Below are 25,758 nucleotides of genomic sequence, written 5' to 3'. Positions count from 1 at the left end.
GTTGATCATCAGTTGATGTTGATGGCCTTCCTGGACGTGGTTTGTCGTCAACGCGTTCTCAAACTTCTTTTCCACATCTCAGGTTTAAAACGTATTACATGTAAATTATGAACTCGAAGACTACCTCGGTTTTCCTTGTGTTATCTTATGCTGTTTACAAATGTGGCCTTAATTTTTGTTCGACATGCGGTTTTCAAGGTGAAATCAGACGCATATAATTTAATGCTATGGTCAAGAATTTAGCTTTTTTACTAAGGTAAGGATTTTCTATACCGTTTAAAAATGATATCGCGTAAGTGATCGCCGCGGCTAGTTCGAATTGTTTCTCAGCAATAACGCATCGAATATTGCTTTCCAAGGCGTCAATCGTGCTTATCTGCGTAGATAAGTGACTTCACACACCCCACAAAAATAGTCCAGAGGCGAGATAATGCGAACACCAAAAGTTTCCTTCAATATATTGTTTGCTTCGTTGGATGTATGGTGTGTAGCGACGTCTTGTTGCAACCAAAGGTCGCCCACAATGATGTCCCCTTCCCACATGTCACATCAAACAGTGGATTTGGGAGCATGTAGGTTTTAAGGTTTAAAACTGGATTCTGGATTATCATCACTTCAAAAGCGACAAATGGGCTGCATCGCTGAACATATTTAATTTCTTGTGAAAATCGTGCTCGGTGACCATCTTGATTTGGGTCTATTCACCGTACATGTGAGCGGAGTTCCGGAGTAAGTCTGTTCATTACCAAATCGCAAACCAATATAAGTATTTGTCAAATAACAGCTGTCAAAAAAACAAACTTCAAAAAAAGTAATATCTCATTGGAAACCACACGTCTAAAAAATCCCCGATACAATTAGCTTGCATTTATTTCTTTTGAAGAGTGAAAGAACTAACAAATGAATTAAAAAGTCCCCGCCCCATCATAGTTAAACACAATTATTTTTGGCAACATTCGGGTTTTTGTTCAATATATGTAGTTCCCTTTAAAGGCGATAGACCGATTATAGCGCTCCTCTAACTTATTATACCATTTTTGTGGTACGATTTGTCATTTGCTTCAAAACAGGCCTCAGTTTCGGCTATCACATCTTCATCCAACAAAACTTTCATCCCAGCGAGCCTTCTTTTGAGATCTGAGAACAGGAAATAGTCGGTGGGGTCAGATCTGGAGAATACTGTGGTTGAGGAAGAAATTATAAGCCCAATTGATGGATTTTTGCCATCGTTTTCACTGACTTGTACCGTGTCACAATTATCTCACATTGTCTCGGTGGAACTGCACTTTCTTTTCTCCACATGCGGCCGTTTTGGGCGATTTCGTCCTTCAATCGATCGAGTAAGGCGACGTAAAAGTCGCGGTTGATGGTATTTCTTTTTTCAAGGTAGTCTATAAAAAATTATTCCACGCGCATTCCTAAATACAGACGTCAAAGCCTTGCCAGCCAACTGATGTATTTTCGAGTTTATAAGCGGTACCTGTTTAGGGAAGCCACTTTTTCAACCAATGTTGCTCGTTTTAATGAGATCAGATCAGAGAAGAATTCCACATACTTCGAATTCTTCTAAATTTGTAGTGGAATTTTATAATATTTTACAATCGAGAACGCATTCGAAGAATGGATATATTTATCTCTAATTTTCACGGGCAATCGTGTTTTACCCCAAAGATTAAAAACTTTAAAACAAGTATTGTTTAAAAGCAGCTCTTTAATAAATTCTTAATCCAGACAAATTCAAACTCTTCTGGAAACGAAGTTTATCTGTCTATTTTATCCACCATTGCTCATAAACTACTGAGTCATAGGCTAAAATATAGATAATGTAACATACATATAGGTAATTAAGGCCTAAGATAGATACTGCAAGGGCAATAAGCCACGCATAGACTAGTTTGGAGCTTTGCGGTACCAGATGGAGTTCAATTGATAAGCTCATGAGGAGGAGTCATCCTTTAGGATGCCTGCGCTTGACGATCGATATCGATACCTCCTCCTGTATTATACCGTGAGACCCCAGCTGCTTACAGGATAGTCTTGCCAATACTGGATAATGAAATGAGTCTCATTGCTGAAGAAAATTTTTCGATGATAATCGGGATCATTTTCAAGTTGTTGCTCAGCCCAATTCACGAATATACGACGATCCTGGTGGTCCAGCGGCTTCAGTTCTGGCGTCAATTCGATCTTATAAGGATGGTAGGCTAAGATCATTTCGCAAAATTCACCAACACGTCGCAGAGATGCCCAGCGCTTGAGAACGACGTGTGAGAGACTGATTTGGGTCTTCCTCAATTGATGCGCTAGCGGCAGCAATATTCTCAACACTACGGGCACTTCGTTGTCTTACCGGCACGGCAGCATTGCCAGTGGATTAAAATTTTCCCACTAGACGCCAAATTGTTGGACGTAACACTCTTAAACTTGAGACCACTGACTCCGAATTTCAGAAGTAAATTTTAATCATTTCGGCTCGTTGTTGGTTCGTATATTTTTGCATGATGAAATGGCAAGCCTTACTGAAGAGAAATCTCAAAAGTAGCGTCCCTATTGAATAACCCCATATATAAAATTTTTTTTAGTTTTTGCGGAAGATTGCCATTTCAATAAATAATTTAAAATTCGAAATATTTATAATTTAAGAATTTTTTTATTGAATTTTTAGCAACACGAAAGAATTATTTCGTCATTACATTACATACATATAAATTCTTATACTATACAATATAAATTATTTTCTACATTTGGCTAATTTAATTATGATAAGTAACCCCACAAATATAATACAATATATATTGTGGAGTATAATTTTTAGAATATGCGAACATGACACGAAACAAAATGAGAAACTAATGGCAAGATCACAATTAAATTCATGTTATTAAATGCTAATATAACCTAATAATTACATAATTTATATATAAATACAAGTGCATTAAGACAAAATTAAATTAATTGCGTAAATTGCTTCGTATCCAGTTGTCATAGTTCGCCACACGCGTATGCACGGCCGGCCAGCCGCTCAAACCGCACTTGTAGCCAAACGACACGATACCCTCCAACACCCAAGCATCGTTGCGGAAACGCATCAGCGGACCACCAGAGTCACCCTCGCAACTATCCTCGGCATAATGGCCACCAGCACAGAGTTGAGTACTCACCACATTCACCTTGCGTTCGCGATACTTGCGCTGACATTGTGACAAGTCTACAAGCGGCACTTGTAATTTCTGTTTTACAGCACTTTTGGGGCTGCGCAGTGTGCGACCCCAACCGGCGACGGTGTACTGTGTGCCGCTAGCGGGTGTCGAACGCTCTTGCGCCACAGCCGATGGCAGGCAGATGGGACGTATGGAATCTGAGAAGCGTATATCCTGATCGAGACGAATCAGCGCGATGTCGTTCTCCTTATTGGGCGAATCATCACGATATTGCGCGTGTGGTATGGTCTCCTCAATGCCGACACGTATGGCCGCGGGAGCACATGAGTAGTCATTGCAATCGGTTTGCTTCGTGATGTCATATTCGCCTAAGCGAACGCCAACGCTACGGAAAGAGCAAATAATGATATTAATAATATTTTTTCTATGGATTTATTTATAACTAATTTTTATTTTTGGTTTTTCTATCTGAAAAAGTAATAATGTTATGTTAGATGCAATTTGCGTGAGTTCTTGTATGGGTGAAAATAACGGGTAAATTTTTAGGAGACAGCCTCTCGAAATGTACGTTCATATAATATCATAAAATATAGCGTATGGGTTAAGGCATTTGATTAGAGTCTCAAGAAACAAAGTGAATTTTCTAAGGTTAAGAGTACGAAGTAGTTGAATTCTTTGTAAGGTATACTTATAGTATACTTATGTAAGGAAATCCCTTTAGTAAGAGGAATTCACTTCTAAACCTGAATCGACTGGCTTAGAGCAACAAAATCGATCCATTTCTGAAGCAAATGGTAACTGGTGATGAACAGTGGGTCACCTAAGATAATGTCAAGCGAATGCAATCGTGGTTAAATCGCGGTGAGCCGGCGCAAACTTAAACTCAGCCAGGATTGATGGTCGGGATGGTTTTGCTATGTTTGATGATTGTATTGATATGTTATAATTGCTTAGAAATAATCTACTAAGATCCGCTTTCTTAAGATCATATTCTTAAGTCGGACCTGCGCAATCAACAAATAGACGGTCTGAAGAAAGCAATTGCCCAGAAGTGGCCAGTTTTGGCCATTAGAATAAGAATTGTGTTCCGTCAGGACAATATCAGAGCTTCGGAACGCTTGCTTGGGGCTTGGGAAATCTTTATAAATTCACCTTATGGTCTCTACCAGGCACCAAGTGATTGCTTCCAGATGCTGACTATATCGAATGATTTTGCTGGTGAAAATTTCATCTCAAAGGTAGCTTATGAAAACCAACTGTTCGGGTTTTTTGAGACCGGCATTATAAAATGACCTTCAAAACACTAACAACCGTTAGCAAAGCTTATAAATATTCAAATTCAGTTTCTTACCAAGAAGCTTTTCATTTGTCGGAACCGTCGGTATCGGACAACTAAAGCTAAAAGCTACCACACAATTGACCGATGAAACTCAAGTCCTCGTATGGAAAATTATTTTATTTAAATTAAAACTGATTTGTGAAGGATAATCTCGAAGTCAATGGAACTATGAGCTATACGAGATATACGACGCCATTGATATGGTTCAGCGAACCAAGAGGCAACGGGTACGCTGGCTAGGTCATGTCGTCCGAATAGATGACAACACTCCAGCTCTGAGTATTAGACGCGGCACCCGCTGAGAGAAGCAGAGGAAGAGGAAGACCTCCACTCGTTGGAAAGACCAGTTGGAGAAGGACATGGCTACGCTTGAAATCTCCAACTCGGCTATAACCGTGTAAGTACTGTCTACGCCAATAAAGAAGGAGAAGAAAAGTATTCTAACTGCGGTGCAACTAACGTCCTTTCTTATTTTTCATTACTTAATTAGTCATACCAACTTTCTCATACCGGAAATACCATATAGTAAAGTCATAAAGTTTTTGCTTAACTTCGAGAATTTGGGAATGTCAATTCATCACTCATTCTTATCATCGACAATTAACTTAATAAAAAATGATCTGCGGTTTTCGACATCTGCTCGTAATTAGCGACTTTCAAAGTGTGACTAAATGGCATGCGCAACTTAATTTAGAACATTTATGAATATAGCTCGATACTGAAGAAATGTTAGTGGGTCTAACTTAAGACTTCAAGTTCATTTCTTTTTTTATTTTCGAATGAAATCCGCAAATGTCGTTAGTGAAATACACAAAATGCCACTTACAGCTGTCCGATTTGCTTCTCAATGGCACCTTTCACGCAATGCGCCGCCGTCAGCACATAGCGGTTATTTATGAGCGAACCCGCACAGCTGGTTGACACGCCACCGGAACCTATAATTACAATAGATTGAAAAATTTACAATTCTAATATTATATAACTAATGTAAATAGACTAGCATGCAAATAGGTTAGCGCATTCCAGCATTAGCTGTCAACTCAAACTCTTACACATCACTAAATCAAAATCTACATAAGTAAAAGTAAGCAATTCGTCACTCACGTCGATTGTACTCGAGCAACACCATCCATGGAAACTCATAGAGATCCGCATCCGAGCCGCCGTAGATCTTATTCGATATTGTCACGCCGCCACAGGTGGGCAAGCGCGGCAGCAATGCCGCGGCAGATGTTTGCGCACCCGCTGTCAGATCTCTCGGTTGCTTGCCGCCGTTGCCACCGTTGCTGCCAATGCTGTTAAAGTCACGCCCACCACCAGCTACTGCGTTTATGCGCTGCCTCTGCCGTTGTCGGCCCTCACCGAAGCCGACGGGAAATAGCACCGTGCTTGGCTGGCGGTTGTAGTCGTCGTCGTCGTAAGTGTTGCGCGTGAAACCGGTATCTCCGGTACAGCACACATACGGCGCATTGCCGTAGCCGCCGGTGCATTCGGAGGCGCGCAGAAATTCGGTGTCGAGCGGCTGGATGGAGCCGCGTTGCAGCACCGACAACAATGTCTGACAATCGTAGATCGAGACGCATGCGCCGGGGCGTTGATTGGGATTGAAGCAGCGGCGCGCTGAAAGGAAAAACAAAAACGTAAACAAAAAGCGTAAAGAAGAGTGGTTAAGAGGCAAGGAGCCTGCGTAAATGTAGGCAGAAAGATAAGCGCTAGCGGTTTAGTTGGCTTTGTTGGCGTTAATAATTTATGCCTATGTGTATACAGTTATAAGCATGGTATGGTGTCTGGGGATTCACCTTGACCACAGTCACTCTCTGTTTTCTGCCATTCATTTTGGTTTGGGCTCTGTTTGTTTTTTTTTTCATTTTTTATTCGTGCCTTCTTCGCGCGCTGCTGCTAGCTCGTCGTCTCATCATGCATGCATTTGGTCTAATTGAACATATTTGCGGTTTACAAATATTGCCATTTTATTAGTTTATTATGTTATTTTTTTCGTTTCAATTAACGTTTGCGGTCGAGCGCTGCGCCTAATGAAAGGTTCTTTACTTTTCACGGCGACAGCTTTGACATGTGCGTGAAATTTGCATAAATTAGCTAGCCAACCAGCTCTTGATTATTTTATTGACACAATTACAACAAATCATAAAGCTATATTTAGGCAATCTATGTAAGTATATGTATATGTTTACTTGTCCGTTTATCGCTCATAATAAGCGCCATTATTATTATTGATTGTTCATTAAGTCAATGTGTTGAATGATTCTCACACTTTTTTAAGAAATTTTTCGTTTTTTCGAATATTTCTTTCAGATGCAAATGCCATTTCTTGTAACAGGTTGTCAAAATATATTTAGAATTTTCTAACAAAGCAAACAAGTTGTCAAATAAATTTAAGAATTTCTTAAGAGAGGGGATTTTCGTAGCAAAACGCGGGTCTGTCAAAGTGATCGTTGTTTCGATAAGCGCTTTTTAAATCATATATACCATAAATTTATGCAAAATCAAAGCAGATAAAAATACTTAAATTTAAGTAGTTAAAAAAAAGCAAAAAAAAATAAAAATTTTGTTAAATAAAAAAGTTTTCCATAGAAAGACAAGATTTTGATCGTACAGTATGTATGACAGGGTCGGATATCGGCGGTTCCTACAAATCAATCAGCAATCTCTTCGTGAGAAATGAAATGAGCAAGATGTCTGTCTAATATCTCGAAAACTGAGGGATTAGTACGCGTATAACATATACTTTATAGGGTCTCTGACGTTCACTTATGTTTAAACTTTGTGGAAACTTAAGGGTTGTATACAGTTAGAATTTTCAAAAAGTCATTTTTTTATTTTTTTTAATGTTCATACATATATCTAAGAATATATACTGACAATTTCATATCGTTCCGATGAATATTTTCGAAGTTACACGCAAATTTGAAAAGGCATTTCAGAGTGCTTGGAACTACAAGACCAAACTTTAAACGCGTTTTTCTCAAAGTGGTGACCAACATTACTCGAAAACGGCTAAACCGATTTGTCTCAAATTTTTACACGAACTCCTTAAATATATTTTTTAGCAATTAATATAAATTTTGTTTTTATTAACAAATATTTTTTTATAAACAATTTAAGTCTGAAATTTTGGATCGATTTTTTTAGAAACCGCTATTTTGTCAAAAAAATTTATTTTGCTTATTCCTCAAATTTATTACTAGATTTGATATAACTTTAACGAAATCTGTTTTTATTTTTTAATTCCAGAGGATTCAGTTCAGAGATATAGCAAAACGTATTTTTTGAGAGGAGCTCCCAAAGATCAGCTGTAGTTCCTTTCGAAATAAATATTTTTACTAATACTAAGTCTTAAATTACAGTTAAAAGATACCATATATCAAAAAAAAAATTTTTGGATCAAAAAGCTTAAAAATTTTCTAAGAAAAAATTCTGGAAAATTCGCTTTCTTTAGTTTTCTAACTGTATATAATCCTTTAACATACAAGAATTGTAAAAGCATTAAATTACCGAAAGTATTGTAATAGGAGAAAGTTCTTAAAATTTCTTTCTTCATATTAAGAAACTACTCAGTGCAAAATTTTTGCTGTTGAAAATTTAATTTTTGAAATAGTGAAGCGAGCAAAAAGTGTCAATATTTTAGTTGAGTTTGAGTTTAAATTCAATATTAAGACACAACTCCAATTTGCACTATTTCTCGCTAAATTTCGATCATAGTATTTTCAAAGCAGATTATTTAGTTTTTTTGGCTTTGCAGAGTTAAATTTTTTTGGAGAGTTTTAATTAGTAAAAAGTATGAAATATTCGCAATTTGACTTAAATGCGATTTTTGAATTGATTTTAAATATTTCTTCTTGTAAAACCTTAAGATGTCTTAAGCAGGTAAAAAATGTTTATCATGCCTGCCAATTGTTATAAAAGATTGATTAAAATATAATGTTAAAATATATGGAATATTACAAAATTAATATAATTATAACAAAGGAATGCCACTTTATACAAAATAATTAAATATATTATTTTCCGACTAGAATTGTCTATAACTATAGAACTACTCAGAAAATCATAAATCTGTCTATGACATTTTTCCATTAGAATTTTGTTTTCCCATCTCTCTGGTATATGTGAATTCCATTCCAAAACAACTACCACGGCTGGGCGGCCAAGAATGAATCAAGCCAACTTATGATAGCTTGTTCTGATTCAGAATAGAACAGACCAAATGCTAGTCAAGTAGAGCAAAATCTGAACTATAAGGCGGTATGGCACAACTTCCGATGTTTTCCGAATAGTTTTCAATCGATCTTGTAACATGCTACCGAGCGCTGACATGATGGTAAATTACTGCTTCATGTCTAGTCGCAAATTTTTCAGCAGCCACTCGATACAATTTGATGAGATAATCTTGGTAGAGTTCCCCCTTAATGGTTTTAGCCGGTTTTTTTTTTTTTTGTTTTGTTTTTTTAATAATATTAAGTTTTAGGAGCTCATAATATAGCACACTCCTTTGAACGCACCAAATATAGAACATTACCTTGACCTTGTCATGAAAATTCAACTTTGGCGTTGATTTTGCTGGTCGGCCAGATTTCATATTTCATTTGATTTTCAGCGTTTAGCTTTGTAATGATTCTATGCTTCATTACCAGTCACAATCTGCTGAAAAACGACTTCATTTGGCAGCACTTTTGACATGCAAAATCGTTTTTCAACGTCTGTTGGCCTTAAAGGGCATCCAATTTTCTTGTTATTAAACGTTTTGTAAAGACTGCTTGAGTGACTCTGTCAACTCTTCTTTTTTTTTGGCAACAATCTTCATCGAGTATTGTTATCAGTTGCTCATCTGCAAACTTCTTCTTTTTTTCTTCTTCTTCCAAGCCAAAATCACTACTTTTAAATCATACAAACTGCTTTTCGCAAGTTCACCACCAAATTACGATGACTTTCGGCTGAGTTTTTTTCACCTTGACTCTTGCATCTCACGTTTTGTTTTACTTAGTTCTCTTTAACGAGCGTCTACTGTATAGTAATGCAACGCAGTTAGGGAAAGCATGGCAAGTGCCTCTTCCAAATATTTTTCTAATCATTCCTAATCAAAGCTTAATTTACTTTTTGCATAAATATTGCGCAAAATTAAATCAAAGCAGTTCTGCTGTTGACCAACAAAGAATTTCATAACAATGAATAATGCAGAAAAGATGCTAATCAATATTCATTCAGCTGCAACCGCACCCACTTTCCAAATGAGATTTGGCCGCAGACAATTAAAGTTAGTGCTAATTGCTTAGTAAAATTATAAAAAATATATATTACTATATATTCCTAGGTGGGGACCAGCAGCGCGATTAAACCGCCTTATGCAAATGCGTCATATTTGCATACCAGCTCATACGTATATATATGTGTGTGTGTGTGTGTCCAGCATATCGGCAACGTCACGCAACCGTCATTCATGGCACAATCCATCGCAGCTCCTCAGTTGGATACAATGCCTGAAACAATCGGTGCTACATAGCGTGTAAGCGTTCTTTAAGTGCCGCCGCGTCCAACAAAACAACGTAACTAAAGAATTTTGGTTTTGTTTTGCGGATTGTTTTAATTGAAACGCGGATAAACAAATGCATAAACTTAAAAGCCGCACACAGTTCCGCATCTTTTGTTCAGCATAAATACAAATTTATGAACATAATGCATATATGGATGTATGTATGTGTGTATGAATGTGCGCTGTTTTAGTTTGTCGGCTTGCGGTCGGTCTACGTGTGCCTCATCACATATATGTACATACATACAAATATGCGGTGAACTAAAAATGTCTTTTCTACACAATAAATGCCAATTAAAAGCAACGTGTGCTTACATGTAATTACATGCTGACATACACACACACACATGCAAATATAGCATCTTTGCTCAGTGCTACAATTGGCCACACTTTAATGTGCGCCTCTTCATGGGCTTCCGTCTGTAAATAAATGTGTGTGGCATATTGGTTTATTAAGCGTTCGGCTTAGGCTGAAGGTCATTTGGTTATATTAACGGTGTGAATCAGTGAAGAGTTCAAAAAAATATAAACAACACGTTGTGGATATTGTGGATGCTAAGCGAAATGTTGCTAGATAAGTACAAATATTTATTGAAAAATATAATTGTTTGTAAAATCTTTTCAAACAAGACTTTACAAAGAAAACGTTTGTATATGTAAAGGGTATTATGGCTTCTGTGCAGCCGAAGTTAACGTTTTTTCTTGTTTTCAAAGAAAATTTTGCAATTTCAAAGCAAAATATTTTTATGTTTCATTGCAAACTATTCAAATCTAGAGTTGCCAGCAGGATTGCGAATTCTTTAGTAATAAAATTTTGGATTATAAATTCGATATTCAATTTCTAATTAAAGTTTTGGAAAATTGGTTTGAGGTTAAGTATTGAAAATATAATTTGTAATTGTAAAATCGGAAGTAAAGGTTAAAATTTTAAATTTAAATTCGCATTTTGGAATTTTTTGGAATATAAATAATAAATAAATTTTCGAATTAAAATTTGAAAAGATATAAAGTCTGCTTTTGAATATTCAAGATTAGCATTGAAAAAGGTACAACATGATATATAAAAGCGTAAGAAATTTAATTCAAAAACTATTTTTGTTTAAATTTAATATAAACTTAGGATTAAATTTTTCTTTAAGCCTATGCGGTGTTTGGGATTAAAAATTTATTTTTATTTTTTTTTTTATTGAAACACGAAGTTTATTAGGTGGATCTCTTTAAAAACAATAAAATCGGCCGCACAGAAAATCTAATTTGTGTTTTACTCAATAAACGTATTAAATTAAAAACCATAATTATAAGTAGATAATATAATTTAGTTTACTTATGCATATTAAAAAAAAAAACAAGATTGAAAAAAAATTCCAAACCAACGAAAAAGTCCGAAAACAAATTTAAATATAGTGGTAAAGTTTGCGTGGCCACGAGTGTATAGACACTTATTTTTGGAAGTTAGTGAGACAATAAAAGAAATAAAATTGTAAATAATATTGTAGCTATAAGCTGCGTGCTAATTAATGCAGTCTCAATTTTGTAATTTTTTTGGCGTTGCCACCTGGTTTAAAAATAAAAAAGCTTACATTTTTTTAAAATTTGATTTTTTTAAAATTTTTTTAGAATTGAATTAGAAAAATATGGTCAATAAAAAAAATATTTTTAAAATATTTTAAACTGAATATTGAAAACCAAAGAAATTTATAATTTTTTTCAAAAATATAATCTACAAAAAAATTGTGTTTTCATTATAAAAGTGACAGAAGATATTTAGATATTTTGCAACCCTGGTTCTCAGCTGTCTTTAACTATATGTGTTTTTGAAGACTATTAAGAAAATATAAAGAATAAAATTTGAACTTCGCTCAAAGACCAGAGTTAGAGCATAAATAAATTGCACGTGGGTGCCAAACTAATAAAATTTTTAAACAAAAAATTGAAAATTTTTTCAAAAATACATAACTTAAAAAACCATTTCGCGAAAATGTTATAAAAAAATATAAATTTATATAAATGTTTCAAAAATATTTGCTTAAAAAAATTTGCGTCACATTATATCACAGATTTATAAATATGACGAACGATTTTTAACAAGAACCAGCTCGTTCATTCATATTTAATGCAACAAATATTATTTTTATACGCTTACAAATAACTGTATTTCAATTCGCATACTCTCTTGACTTGTTTTCCCACCCGTATATTATATATTTTTTGTAAATAAGTCGTTTTTCATAAAAAAAAAATGTAAAAACAACTTTACCAAATTTTTTTTTGACTCGAACTCGTTTAAAAACTTGTTTTATTTGAGTTAATACAATTGATTTTTGATTTTTGATTGACGTTTATAACGGTTTTATTTCACAATAACTCGAAAACGCCGAACAAAAAAACTTCTGCGAATCTACTTGTTTTTCGATTTTTTTGGTTTTACTGTAAATTCTAGTAATTTACTGCTTCATACTTACTCTGTGTTTCGAAGTATTGTCCAAACACTAAGTTGCTTGACAGCGCGCTTATAACGGTGATAAAAATTACGCGCAACATCTTCAGGCTTCAATTATGACAATATTTGTTCTTTGATGATTTTTTGTTGTTTTAATAGTTTAATTAAAATTTTGCACAAATTAACTTTTGATTTTTTTTTTCTGCTCAAATTGTTCAGAACAAACTGCTCATTCACTTTTTGCTTTAAAACTCACACTCACAGTCACTAAAACAGTTATTCGCACGCTTTCGTAAGTTTGTTATGGTTTGAGACGTTTTGCAGCACACGTCTATGCGCAGAGTATTGGAGCACAACTGAAATCTCAGCTGGATCAGTGGTCTACTTTTATAGCTGGACGCTGCCAATAAGATGTGCAAAGAATCAAACTGGTAATCGACACAGTGATTTTCATGAATGAGTTGACTGAGCGTCTTAATTGAGTGCTTTAACACGCACCGAGCCTTCAACAGGTTCAGCTGCTACACTGAATACACATACATACATATGATATATAGTATATAGTTATACATACTTATATGTATGCCTGTTAGTTGTTGCTGCGATTTGTAAATCACTTCTTTATTAATGCATGCTCTATTGCGGTTATGAGTAAGAATAGTTTAAGAGATTAACTTCGGTGTTTACGGCGAAATGTGCCGATTAACGTAGAAAGGCGAAATTATGGCGTAATTTCGCAAGCCTGATAAGCAGACGTTGCAGATTCGTTTCCTCTGCGGTGATAAGCCGATGATGCCAATGGATTAAATATAGATTTTAGCTCGCGTGCCAACTGCAATGACGTAGGTTGCTAAATGGGTCCAGAAAGTGTTACAAATTGAATACATAGTTATTTTGCTGATTCACATGTTGCAATTTAATTTTTTTTAGTATTATAAATTAAATCAAATTTTGTTTTTGTTGTTGCTTTTTTGTTTAAATATTATTTTTTTTATTTGCTGTTTCTATTTCTCAAACATCAGCAACTTTCCTATCGTGTTCTCCTATACAAGTATGTGTGCGCAATTAAGTCGCGTTTAAACTCAGCAACTTAGTTTAAACTCGTTTGCTCGCCAACAGCTGTTAACTAGTTGAAGATGTTCCCCAAACGTGTTGTATTTGCATACAAACTTACAAAACTACGAGTGAGTGCGTCCATAGATGTAAATTACCTTACTATAAGCACAACTGTCATATGCGCATCATTTTTTTTTTTTAATTTTACTACTAAAGCTTCTGTGCTACCTTTAAAACGCGTTTGTTACTTAAGTCTTTTGCTTTTGGTACTTTACTCCCGTTGTTACACGCGGCTGAGAATTTGGAATTTTTCGCCTGAAAAACAAGACACTACTCATTCTAATAAACCTCTTACTCACACACCTGATTTGTGGTTTGTGGCGCTAAGCCAAAAAGATTCGCTCATTTGCATTTAATCTGAATACGAAGGCCGTTCGTTAAGACAGTGCATTTTTGTACAGCACGTGTTAGTAGTAAAGACCACGATGGAGGCTGGGTGTTGAAGCGAAAAGTTGTTACTTTCCACAAAGAAACTCGTTTGGACTGTTTTCTCGAATTCCATCATTCGTTTTAATATTTTCGTTAAAATCGCACCAAAAATGCTTGTCACGTCGGCCAGCATGCTCTTCGCACTCACGGCAGTGAGTAGGCAGTCTGTTTTCTCTCCGCTTGCTCCTCATCGTATCAGCTGTTCTTTCGCCTTTTCCGACAACCAATAGTTTCGTTTGCAGCTGTACGTAAGGAGTTTGAAATGCCATCACACAGTTCCTTTATACCGAGTTGTTGACGAGTGCTCTCAGAGAGCAGGCGTGCAAGCCGAGTAGCAAATCGTTCGGCTCTGTTCTGTTGAGATTGCAGCTTCTCGATGTCGAACCTTCCTTGTGTTTGTTGACGTTCTTTGCTATGTTGGTGAGTGCGTATCTTCGCTGCAACAAAATAGTGGGTCGAGTCAATGCTAGGATCTCGGAGCGTACGCACGTCTAAAACACTGAAGACGTATCTGCCGTCTATCATAACCTGATCGATATGGTTGGTGACTTTTCGAACCGAAGACAGCCAGGATGAATTTGTCTATGCTGGAATCTAGTACTACAGATAACCATATTTCCGGCCACGGCGAAGTCGATCAACCCCAACCCATTCAGGAACGTTGCATCATGGATACTGAATTTACCAACCGTTGTGGCAAAGATACTTCTTTGCCTACCGCACGATTTTGACATCGTGGCGGAGGCCAGCTCTCATAGGTGCGTCCCAAGCGCTAATAGAAGGCGCCTTTGGTCACTTCTCTTCCGTCAAACTTCGCTTTCATGCGGATTGGCCACTGTAGTGCGCTGTAGTGTATGCCACAAATATTTACTTGTCTCAGTCCTTGTCCCGTCCATCGCATTTCTTGAAGAAGGTGATGTCAGCCTTTCATTTAAATATGTATATAGGCTCTTGAAATGAATTGTATTCAACTAAATTGAGCTTGAAAGTTGAACTCAAACAGCCAAGCATATAAGTAGCGAATCGAACACGGTTCTAGTCCTGATCTTTAAACTGACGAAATAATTTTTATGATGCCACATAGTGATTCAAACCAATTCAGTGTTATTATCTTGTATAATTTGAAAATAATTCAGTCTTTGCACTGCGACTTATGGTCTGTTGTGGTGCCCTCTCTTGTATAAATTCTTAGAAAGTATATTGGGACAAAATGAAGTAGCATTGCGAAATGAGGAGCCACTTCTTGACTTATCAAGCTTACCTCGTATATAAGTAGCCACTATACACTCCACTAGAAAATATGGGAAAAGAGTCAAGTTTTTTGTGGTTTTCCTATAAAATGGTGTTTTGGAGAAGCCGAACCACTTATATTAGAGCTAGCATGTAATTTGGGCAAATTAGAAAAATTTCCATTGTTTTCTTAGTTAAATTATAGCAATAATTCGTCATAAAATGAAGGTAAGTAATTGCTTTCATCTCTACCGGGCAAGTTACATATAATGAAAAATCTTATGCATAAACATATGTCTAACTCAACCAACAATACCGCTTTGGGCGACCGCTTTGCCCAAAAAATAAGGTGACATTTGAATTTAATCTGCGCGCGTCGAAGGATTTGGAGAATTATTTTTTTTTTAGGTTGGTAGTACTGTCAGTCACATTTATGTCAAATTTCATGTCAAAATATTCATTAGTGTTTGAGATACGTGTCGTTTTGTGAGCTGCTAAAAGTGAGTTTTTCGTTTTTTACGATGTCGAAATTTGTTGAGCAAAGAATTTGCATTAAATTTTGTTTACGGAATCAATTTTCTGCTGCGGATACGTTGAGGATGGTGCAGAAAGCCTTTGGTGATGAGGCTATGTCTAAAAAATGTTTACAAGTGGTATAGTGAGTTCCAAGCCGGCCGTGAACGTGTCGAAGACGAAGAGCGTCCAGGGCGACCATCAACCTCAACCGACGAAGCTCACGTTCAACAAATCAAAGATTTGGTGTTGAAAAACCGTCGATTAACAATAAGAGACCTTGCTGATGAAGTTGGCATATCGAAAGGCTCAGCCAATACCATTTTGAAGGATGTTTTGGGCCTCAAGCGCGTCAAATCTCGACTGGTACCGAAAACATTATTGTGCATTATGAATTCCTTCCAACCGGTCAAACAGTCAACAAGGAATATTATTTGAACGTTATGCGTCGTTTGCGTAACGCTATCCGCCTAAAAAGGCCGGAATTGTGGAAAGACAATTCTTGGTTTTTATACCACCATAATGCACCATCCCATACTGCCCTCGTAATTCGTGATCATTTCGCCAAAAACTCAACCCATATCGTTCCGCAACCACCGACTTCTGGCTGTTCACCAAGCTCAAAAGACCGCTCCGGGGACACCGTTTTTATACGATTGAGGCGATTCAAGCCGCAGCGAAGACGGAACTGAAGGCCATCCCGGAAAGTGACTACAACCAGTGTTTCAAAGATTGGAAAATCCGTTGGCATAAGTGCATTGCATCGGGAGTGGATTACTTTGAAGGGGATGAAATTGATTTGGAAGAATAAATAAAGAATTTTCAAAATAAATACAATGTCACCGTATTTTTTGGGCACAGATAGATACAATATAAAAGAATATATATATGTATATAAAAGAATATAACACCAAAACGAAACGCCGGATTTATATACGAAATAGATATATTCATTTTTATGTACTCAAACATAAATGATCAGCGGAACGAGTTTAGTCGTTTTAGCCATATCCTGCCTATCCGTCTGTCTTTTCGTATTTATATACCCGAATCAGTCCCTCAGTTCTTGAGATATCGTTCTGAAACTTTGCATATGCCCTTTTCTCCCCAAAAAGCTACTTATTTGTCGAAACCGTCGGTATCGTTTACTATATCGGTTACTATATAACTATAAGTTATACCTGTCATACAAACCGATGGATCAAAATCAAGTTCTTGTGGGAAAAACTTTTTTGTTTGACTGGCATAGATTATTGTCTAAGGTAACTCATTTAACTCCGAAAAAATAGTTCAGTTCGAACACCAATATCATATAGCTGTGATAGAAACTAACCGCTCAAAATCTTTATGCCATATCAATGCATTTATGAAGGGTATTCTAACTTCGGTGCAGCCGTACGTTTTCATCGTATTTCTTAAACTTTATTTTTCTTACAAATATAAAAACAACAACACGTCTTCACATTCATAAAATATGCACAATTAATATTCAATTTTTGTTTACGTTAAATATTCAATTATGCATACAATTTCATGAAAAACTTGTTGTTGCCTGACTTCTCATTGTCTTTTTATTAACACTTTCATTCCAACGTAAAGCTCAATGAATCGCAACGCCACACAATTTGCAACATTCAAGTAAATTCCCAATGTGTGTAAGTGTGTAAGTGATACACGTACGTATACAATATTTGAGTGTAATCGATTGAAAATAAATCGAGCTAATTTCTAGATTGCTCTCCATTCAGCATGATAACAGCAACAACAACACTTGTGGTGCGTTGCTCTGGATTGTCATCCAATCTAGGGAAATACCTGCAAATATTTCCGTTTCCGTTGGTCTATGAGTCACACATTCTAACCATATTCAGTATCTAATTACGCGCTTCATTCTGCGGGTATTAACCAGCAAGCTTTCAATAGTTTTATTGCAGTTTAATGACTCTCCAAGTGCGACATGCGTTTGATTTGACATTGTCTCAATGAAAAAGTTATTGAACTCGTGTTGAAGTGGACTAACGACTGATTTAACATTTTACAGTTAATATTATATGCCGCCTAGTAGTTGTGGTTAACTCTTTTGTGAAATTCTGCACACAGAAGCCGTTGACACTAAACCGCAAGCGTAGTTTTCGCGAAGGAACTAAAATTATGATTTTTTTTCTTATTCACACTGAATTCTTTACCGAAATTATTAACCAATAGTTTTGAAATAATAAAGTTGCTGCATGGGCATGGTAACATTAAGTTATGCAATTCCAATTTAAACTAATGTCTAATGCTAAAAGTAGGGAAAGCACACCGAAAAGTAAATATTGTCTTAGTGTATCGTAAACATTCATTACCATAAGGGTTACGAGATGTTAGATAAGTGTTATTGATGAGTTTCAGAAGGAAGATTTTTAGAAAGTAACATTCCTTTATTATCATTGCTATTCCTTTATACAAAAATTTCCACTAGAAATATTTTTTTACATTACGTCATATACATACTTATATAATAGACCATCTAACCCGGATTGAAAAATACTGCATTTTCACGTATTTTAATTCAAATCTTTCCACCGTGATGGCCTGTATTGCCTTCAGCGAATTTTATTTTTTGGTTTTGACTCAGTTGTAGATCGCCAATCGCTAGATTGTGTGACAGTTCCGATATCATATGATGAGTGTAGTGTTCTCAGTTATGTTTTCCAGCATCTCTTCTGCGATTTCTATACATACTCAATGTCGTTTTTTCAAAACATTCAAGTATTTTAGTACGAATCCAGTATTGCGATGCATCCTACCTAAAACTTGAACCAAAATATGTTATGAGTCGATCCATTGAGATCTTCGTGTGTTAATGAAGCAAAAAAGAAAGTAATGTTGCAGCCAAAGTTTGCAGTGATCAACATATACCATGGAAGTCAACCATTAAAAGGTGGTTGGAACGAGGCGAAATGAGCATCGAAGACGATGAAGGCACTGGGCGTCATAAAGAGGCTGTTATGGCCGAAAATAACACAAGAGTTCACAAAATAATTTTGGTTAACCGTAAAGTGAAGTTGTTCGAGATAGCAGGCACCATAAAGATTTCAACCGAACGTGCACATCAATCGTATTATTTACGAATATTTGGATATAATAAAGCTCTGTGCGATTTAATTTAAATGACGAACCACGTCGAGGACGTTCAATCAACACGTCCATAAAATAAAAGAATTAATTGGTGCTTAAGAATTTACTATTAATAGTCAAATATTTCACTGGCGTGGTTGGTATATTTGAACGATCAGTGAAAACTATTTTGAGAGATCATTTGGGCCTAAGAAAAGTGAAAGAACCAAAATAACTAAATTTTTTCGACAAACTCATTGCGTTAACGTCTGTGAAACAATGCTTTCCGACTGCCAGGTTGTCATGAAATAAAGTTTTACTGGCGGTGAATTTTGGATCTATGCTTACGACCCGGAAACAGATGATCAGTCGGCCGAATATCGGGGGAAAAGTTTGCCGAAGCCGAAAAAACCACGTCAAAGCAATCGCTTCCGACCGTCCAAACTGCCAACAAGGAATACTATTTGAGAATTGTGCATCGTTTGCGCGAAACTATACTTAACCAGGGGCCTTTAGAATATTGATAGTTTAAAGTATTTCCTTTAATACCATCTTTTCTAGTAAGGCATAATAATAAAGTCTGCTTTTATAAACGGACAATGCTTTATGTTCCTAATTTAAATTAATCCAGTCTCAAGCTTCTCCGAATTTTACTATAGGCCTTCATAGAGGAATTCATAATTTGTTTTTCGAAAAGTACTTTTTGTCTCTTTAAAGGTTCAAATCGAAAATCATTCAAAATTTAACTAATTTGATAAGTAAACATATAGTATTACATAAGATTTCCTCTTAAAAATTTTTAAGAGTTTTGTTTTATAGCACACAAATGTACGTACATATATATACAATAAAATCTGGCCTTATACAATCATATACTATATATTTATTAGATCCCTCTAAAAATTTACAAATATATTTTTGAATATTAGCTAAGTAATTCTAGATATCATAGCCATAAGTTATGGTACTACCAAGGTTCCATGTGAGCTGCGATCCAATCGATATAACTTCGTACACGCGTATAAATTCCCGGAATATTCTCTTGACCGCAGCTCTGGCGCCCAAATGACACAACACCCTCTATTACCCAAGAGGCTGAGTGGAGGCGCATAAGTGGACCGCCAGAATCGCCAGTGCATGCATCTTCATAGAATACACCGCCAGCACAGAGTTGCTCATCAGATAGCGATGTCTGCGTCTCGAAAACATGGCGACATTTTTCCATTGAATATAGGGGCAAGTGGACTTTCTTCTTCACTCTGCTATGACGGGCTAAATGGAAAAGAAAATGGAATTATTGAAAATGTCACAAATGTTGTTGTAAATGTACAATTGTTAGTTTCAACTTAGAGAGTTATCGTAATGTAACAACCTCGCCCAAATCCATATAAGGGTTGACAACGGGATAATAGGACCTCTAAAAAGAGGTTTGAACCAATTTAATTCATAATGAACCTGCTCATTATGTTCTCTTTCCACAGTTTAAGAATTTGTAACAGAGGACTACAAACAACCCAATTCCCCATTTAAATTCGTATCTAGTTCTTCATTTATTTTACAAAAGAGAACTCAAGTATTGATCGGTTTCAAGGTTCCCTACTTTTCACTTATCGCTTTCAAATGTTGGTCGAGGCTACGTCTCAGATGGTGCATGCATTGAGTCCAATTTGAGTTGACTAATTACAGCATTTCGACCGGAAACTGGCGAGCGATACACGTGATGTTTTGCTCCAAGGCCTGAATCGAAGCGGATTATCCGCATATACTTTAGACTTTACATATCCCCGCAGGAAAGAGTCTAACGGTGTGATATCACACGATCTTGGTGGCCAATCGCCCGGCCCAAAACTTGAAGCGATGTGTGGGAAGTGGGACCGTCTTGTTGAAACCAAATGAAATTGTTCAGGCATCAAATAGTCGTTTACGTTCTCACCGGCATCAGTTTTGAAGAAATATCAACCAATAATTCCATCGGCCCACAAACAGCACTAAACCGTTGTTTCTTCTTTATAAAATGACAGCTTCTGAATCTCTTCAGATTGCTCTCCGTTCCAAAAGCGACAAATTTTGCTTGTTTACATACTCATTGAGCCAGAAATGGCTTCATCGTTGAACAAAATTTGCCTCGAAAACGTCGGATCTTCATGGATATTTTCGGGAGCACATAGAGTGAAGCGATGTCGCTTGGGAAAGTCGTGGGGCTTCTGTTCTTGTACGAGCTGTATTTTGTATGCTTGTAATTCAAGATATCAAAGTAAATTGCGCCAATTCTTCAAAAAAAAGGCTTTTGAGAAATTGTACACCGGAATATAAATCTGTCAAAATGTTCCCCTAAACTTCACATGCGGAGGATTATCCTTCCGGTTGACTATATAATTTCAATGTAGAGGAGTTTATGAGATATCTCTGCTAGTTTTCGAGAATAAGTTTAGCTTCAAACCACTGCAAATTGCGAGTTTAATTAAAAGAGAGAGAGACAGTAACTTACTTTTTAGTACTTTTTGGGCCGTTTTCTCAATCTCTGGTTAGCAACCATCTGCCAATTAAGTTTTGGTTACAAAAAATATTCTTTACCGAAGGAAGTAGTCTTGGTTAAGTGAACAGAAACTTAACTGAACTGGCTGCTAATCAGACATTGAGAAAATGGGTCATACATAGACTTGGAATCTAATATTACCTTCAAAATAGTCTCTTGCACCCGAGAGGTTTTGCCACTATTTTTTAATTAAATACTTTAAATATAAGAGACCAATATATTTCCTTATATCTAGCAAATTTATTCCTTCCACTTCCTCATCAATAATTTTCTTCTGCTGGAAAAATCTACTTACATAAACCCGTATGACCCCAACCAGCTACAATCAGATGTGCTCCTTCTCTTAGCTCATCTTGTAGAGCTGGTACTGGCAAGCAAACAGGCTGGATATAGTTATTAAATTCCACAGACTTATCCAGTCGAATCAACGCTATGTCATTATGTTCATATACATTTGTATGCGGATCAAAACCGTAATGCTCGTGCACGATAACAGATTCAATGCCGAAACGTTGAGTGGACGGTGCATACTCGTAGTGATTGTAATTGTATGAAGATGCGCTCGCTTGATCTCCTACAAACACGGAGACGCTGGAATGACAAAAGGGATTTGTAGATTGTAAAAAATATTATGTTGTGTTTGAAATAGTGGGTAAAATAGTTTCAACTTACAGTTTTCCGACTTTCTGCTCAACAGGACCGATCACACAGTGGGCTGCTGTTAGAACGTATCGCTCGTTGATTAAGGAACCGGCACATTCAGACAAAATTAAGCCACTTTCTGAAAGTAAAAAACAAAACAGATAATAGAAAAAAATTTCGAAATTTGTACCCTTATTTTCTAATCATATTATCATGGTTATAAACATAAGCAAACCCAAAATTAAGAGTAATTATTAAGAACTAGTATATTCCTCTTTAAAAGCATTACTATTATCTCCCGTGGCATCTCTCATCTCGAGGTATTACCTTTTCCTAAGAACTTGCCAAATTGAAATAAAAATTTCCCTTATGTGTACCTTATATACATACTATAATATGTAATACATATTTACATTTGTTAGTATACATTTCACTGATTAAATACATTTCTGCGAAGAAAGTATTTAATGCTAATGAGTACAATAAGTAGATTCTTACTACAGATCAGCCCAGAGTCACAACTTTCTAGAAATCTAAATCTAACTAACTTATCTCAAATAAATTATAAAGAAATTAGATACTAGGAACTGATATAAAAAAGCGAAAATATTTTTGAAGAGTTTTTCCATCCAAACTAGTCGTTCAGTTTTCGAGATTTCGATCTGAAATTTTGACACATTCTTTTCTCAGCAAGAACCTGCTGATTTGTCGGAATCGGCGATATGGGACCATTATAGCAAATAGCTGCCATACAAACTGAACGGTCGAAATCAAGTGCTTCTATGGAAAACTGTTTCATTTAAAGAGATATCTTCAAAAAAAAAAAAAATGGCAGAGGTTGTTATCGAAGTCATGAATTTTGGTTAATATTTAACTATCTATGCATTATGCTTCATACTGAATATCCCCATAACCGAGAGAGCAGAATTCGACCGCATCAATATATCCCGAGTTATAATTGATCGGAATAGAAATATTTGCTTTAGAAAAAGCTAAAAAATAGTAATGTAATATATAATACTCGTATAAACTAAAATATAATAATATTTTAGTATTTTATATAATTCCTGAAACTAGGCGAACAGACTCTTTTAGTCATTTATCACTTCAATCATGCTTGTGTGCCAATTTTGTCTCTCTACACGGAATGCTCACTAAATTGGCGATTGTGGTGTGCTAAATACAACAAATATATGAAATTTTGAAAAAGTGCTCAACTCCAACTCCTGCTCACACATGCATATGAGTCAAATAATCTTCACCACAAGTATTTTTTTTCAATTTTCACTTTCTGCAAACAAGCATCATTTTCGAAATAGTATACCCAACCAACACTTACCGTTTTTATATTCCAACTTAACCATCCAGGTGAACTCTGTTATCTCAGCTTCCTCACCGCCAAAAATCTTATTCGAAATAGTCAAGGCACCACAGTTCGGTGGTGTAATAAAGGCAACACTCTGACGTCCACCATGAGGCAGTTCCGTCGTTTTCGTATCCGGAAAGATAATGCGTTGTTTTTGATCAGCATTGGGATCGAGGAACTTCGTATCGTTCGTACAGCAAACGAAGGGAAATTTCCCTCTTGCATAAGCGCCACCGTCACATTGCGACATACGTACGAAACTATATTGTGCCGTTAATTGTTTTCTTAAGACGAAAGCCAACGAACGGCAATCGTAGATTGATATGCACTGGCCGACTTTCTGATTTGGGTTTAGACAGCTTGCCGGCGCTTAAAACAAAAAAAGAAGAATTTTAATTTCTTGTTTGTTTACCGAAATACGTACGAGTATGTATGTATATTTGCTTTTACCAGATTCGTATGCCGGCCCGTTATGCGCAGCAATGAGAATGTCGCTCAAAAGCAACAATAAAATTCTAGAAACCTGTCTCCACATGATTTTGCTACTGTTGGTCTCACATCTAAAATGCTACTAATTCCGGGATCTGACAAGCTGATCGATCGTGCAACTGAACGACCTTAAGTGGGAAGAAGCTTTTGTTTTATTAAGCTTTTTCGAGTATAGTATAATCTTGATTATTTATAAATGCACTGAGAATACGTTTGGCTTCGGGTTTTCTTCTGTTTATAATTATCGTGCTGAGGTAATAGTGGAACGTCAGAACTGTTATTTCGATATTGATATAAGCGTGAAACTTGGTAAGCGTTGATTAAATAGAGGGTTGAGAGCTTTTTGACTATACCGGCTCTGGAGTCGTGCCTATTTATGCATGTAAATATATAGTAATTCATTGATAAACTATCAATCACGTATATTGTTATATATGAATGTAAATATTTGCAGGCCTTTGGAGACGACTTAAAGGGATTTTCTAAACCAGACCGGTTTAAAATTGTGCAAGTCTTATTTTGTAAATGTAAATCTGAATTGGATTTGACAGGCATTTTCAAATTCAATTTCAGGGTTTTTTTTTTGTATAAACTAATGAAATCCGGAAAAGTAAAAGTGTAATAACTGTTGATTCAATGATAGGAACCCGAATTTAAATCATTCACGACGCAACCGAGAAAAAAAGAACAAAACTGCTGAATGATGCTCTGAGGCAACCCTTTTTTCTCTCTTATTGCAAATAGTACCCTATCAAAGCTGTGGTATTCGACTCCTAAAAGATAGTATTATTATTATACTTTCGCTAACCTACTATTAAATAACTACTAAATAAATAACACAGAGGCATTCAATTTCGCAGCCAAGATGGTTCTGAAGGGCTTCATAGCAGTCGGTATCAAAGTTGTACTACGGTCTATGGTAAAATTCTATATCACAGGAATTACTTGTTCAAATTCTAAACCGGAAGTCGTGAGCTGTTTAAGTCATATTTAAAAGCATCGTTTGTGGCCGCTCTCAAGAGAATTTATGTATGTATTTTAATGAAATTTAGATGCATTTAAGGTGTGTTCCAAAGTAAACAGGACTTTTAAAATAAAAACAAGAACAAATGGTTTTTTCGGCAAAATCAATTCATTTTATTCAAAATAGTCTCCTTCTGCTTCAATACAGTTTTCTGCACGGTTCAAAAGCATGTCGAACGAGTGTTTTAGCTCGTTGGCCAGTATGCCGCTGCAAGCCTTTTGAACAGCCTCTACGTCAGCATAACGCTTTCCTTTCATGGGTAAATTCATTTTTCCGAAAAGGAAAAAGTCGCACGGTGCCAAATCAGGTGAATACGGGGAGTGTTTAATGGTTAAAAAGTGATTTTTGGTCAAATAACAGAAGTGTGCAATGTTTTCGCTCTTACTTTAATCTTAATTCTTCCATATCCAAAGGTCTTTCTGTTATCTCATTACAAGAAAGGTTTTTGATATGTTTTCTACAGCATTCATGATTTTGTAATTCTCTATTGATTACCTCTTGCGCTGGTGCACAGCTTCAGAGAATCCCTATTTTGAATAAACCGAAATAGTGTTAAGCGAATTCTTACTGTAATGTGTTCCTGTTGTAAACAAAAGTCGGGCCAATAGTCCCCCCAATAGGGATATGTACATTGTATGTATATAAATGTTCAGTATGACTTGGTAGTGACATTCCTCTGACATTCTCATGTTACAGGGTGAAAATGGGCGAAATCGAACTACAGTCCCGCCTACACAATTTAAGTTCCGTTTGATTCTTTCTCTTTCCAGTATACGAATCAATGTTAAATGTGTTAGTATAGTTGAGAGATATATGCTGTAATTGA

At 36.1% G+C, this 25,758-nt stretch overlaps 2 protein-coding genes across 2 annotated transcripts; both read right to left on the bottom strand.

Annotated features, from left to right (window-relative positions):
* Positions 1-2,759: 2,759 nt before the first annotated feature.
* Positions 2,760-12,827, bottom strand: LOC120782378 (serine protease 7). The gene is made up of 4 exons (XM_040114620.1): positions 12,511-12,827; positions 5,605-6,120; positions 5,327-5,435; positions 2,760-3,546 (listed from the first exon to the last, which is right to left on the bottom strand). The coding sequence occupies exons 1-4, from the start codon at positions 12,587-12,589 to the stop codon at positions 2,952-2,954; spliced, it is 1,299 nt and encodes a 432-aa protein (XP_039970554.1). The 5' UTR covers positions 12,590-12,827; the 3' UTR covers positions 2,760-2,951.
* A 6,908-nt stretch (positions 12,828-19,735) lies between these two features.
* Positions 19,736-24,142, bottom strand: LOC120782380 (serine protease 7-like). The gene is made up of 5 exons (XM_040114622.1): positions 23,870-24,142; positions 23,393-23,788; positions 22,084-22,192; positions 21,707-22,002; positions 19,736-20,147 (listed from the first exon to the last, which is right to left on the bottom strand). The coding sequence occupies exons 1-5, from the start codon at positions 23,952-23,954 to the stop codon at positions 19,843-19,845; spliced, it is 1,191 nt and encodes a 396-aa protein (XP_039970556.1). The 5' UTR covers positions 23,955-24,142; the 3' UTR covers positions 19,736-19,842.
* Between the last annotated feature and the right edge of the window lie 1,616 nt (positions 24,143-25,758).

The sequence above is a fragment of the Bactrocera tryoni genome, chromosome 1 (assembly GCF_016617805.1).
Source record: "Bactrocera tryoni isolate S06 chromosome 1, CSIRO_BtryS06_freeze2, whole genome shotgun sequence".
NCBI lineage: Eukaryota > Metazoa > Arthropoda > Insecta > Diptera > Tephritidae > Bactrocera > Bactrocera tryoni.
This window is presented reverse-complemented; position numbering and strand designations above follow the sequence as displayed.

Coding starts and splice junctions, on each gene's coding strand:
- LOC120782378 (XM_040114620.1), bottom strand. CDS start 12,589: ATGTTGCGCGTAATTTTTATCACCGTTATAAGCGCGCTGTCAAGCAAC. Junction 6,121..12,510: donor ACAATACTTCGAAACACAGA/GTAAGTATGAAG, acceptor TTTTCCTTTCAG/CGCGCCGCTGCTTCAATCCC. Junction 3,547..5,326: donor GAGAAGCAAATCGGACAGCT/GTAAGTGGCATT, acceptor CTCTTTCCGTAG/CGTTGGCGTTCGCTTAGGCG.
- LOC120782380 (XM_040114622.1), bottom strand. CDS start 23,954: ATGTGGAGACAGGTTTCTAGAATTTTATTGTTGCTTTTGAGCGACATT. Junction 23,789..23,869: donor CGGGCCGGCATACGAATCTG/GTAAAAGCAAAT, acceptor TTTTGTTTTAAG/CGCCGGCAAGCTGTCTAAAC. Junction 22,193..23,392: donor TAAGTTGGAATATAAAAACG/GTAAGTGTTGGT, acceptor TTTTACTTTCAG/AAAGTGGCTTAATTTTGTCT.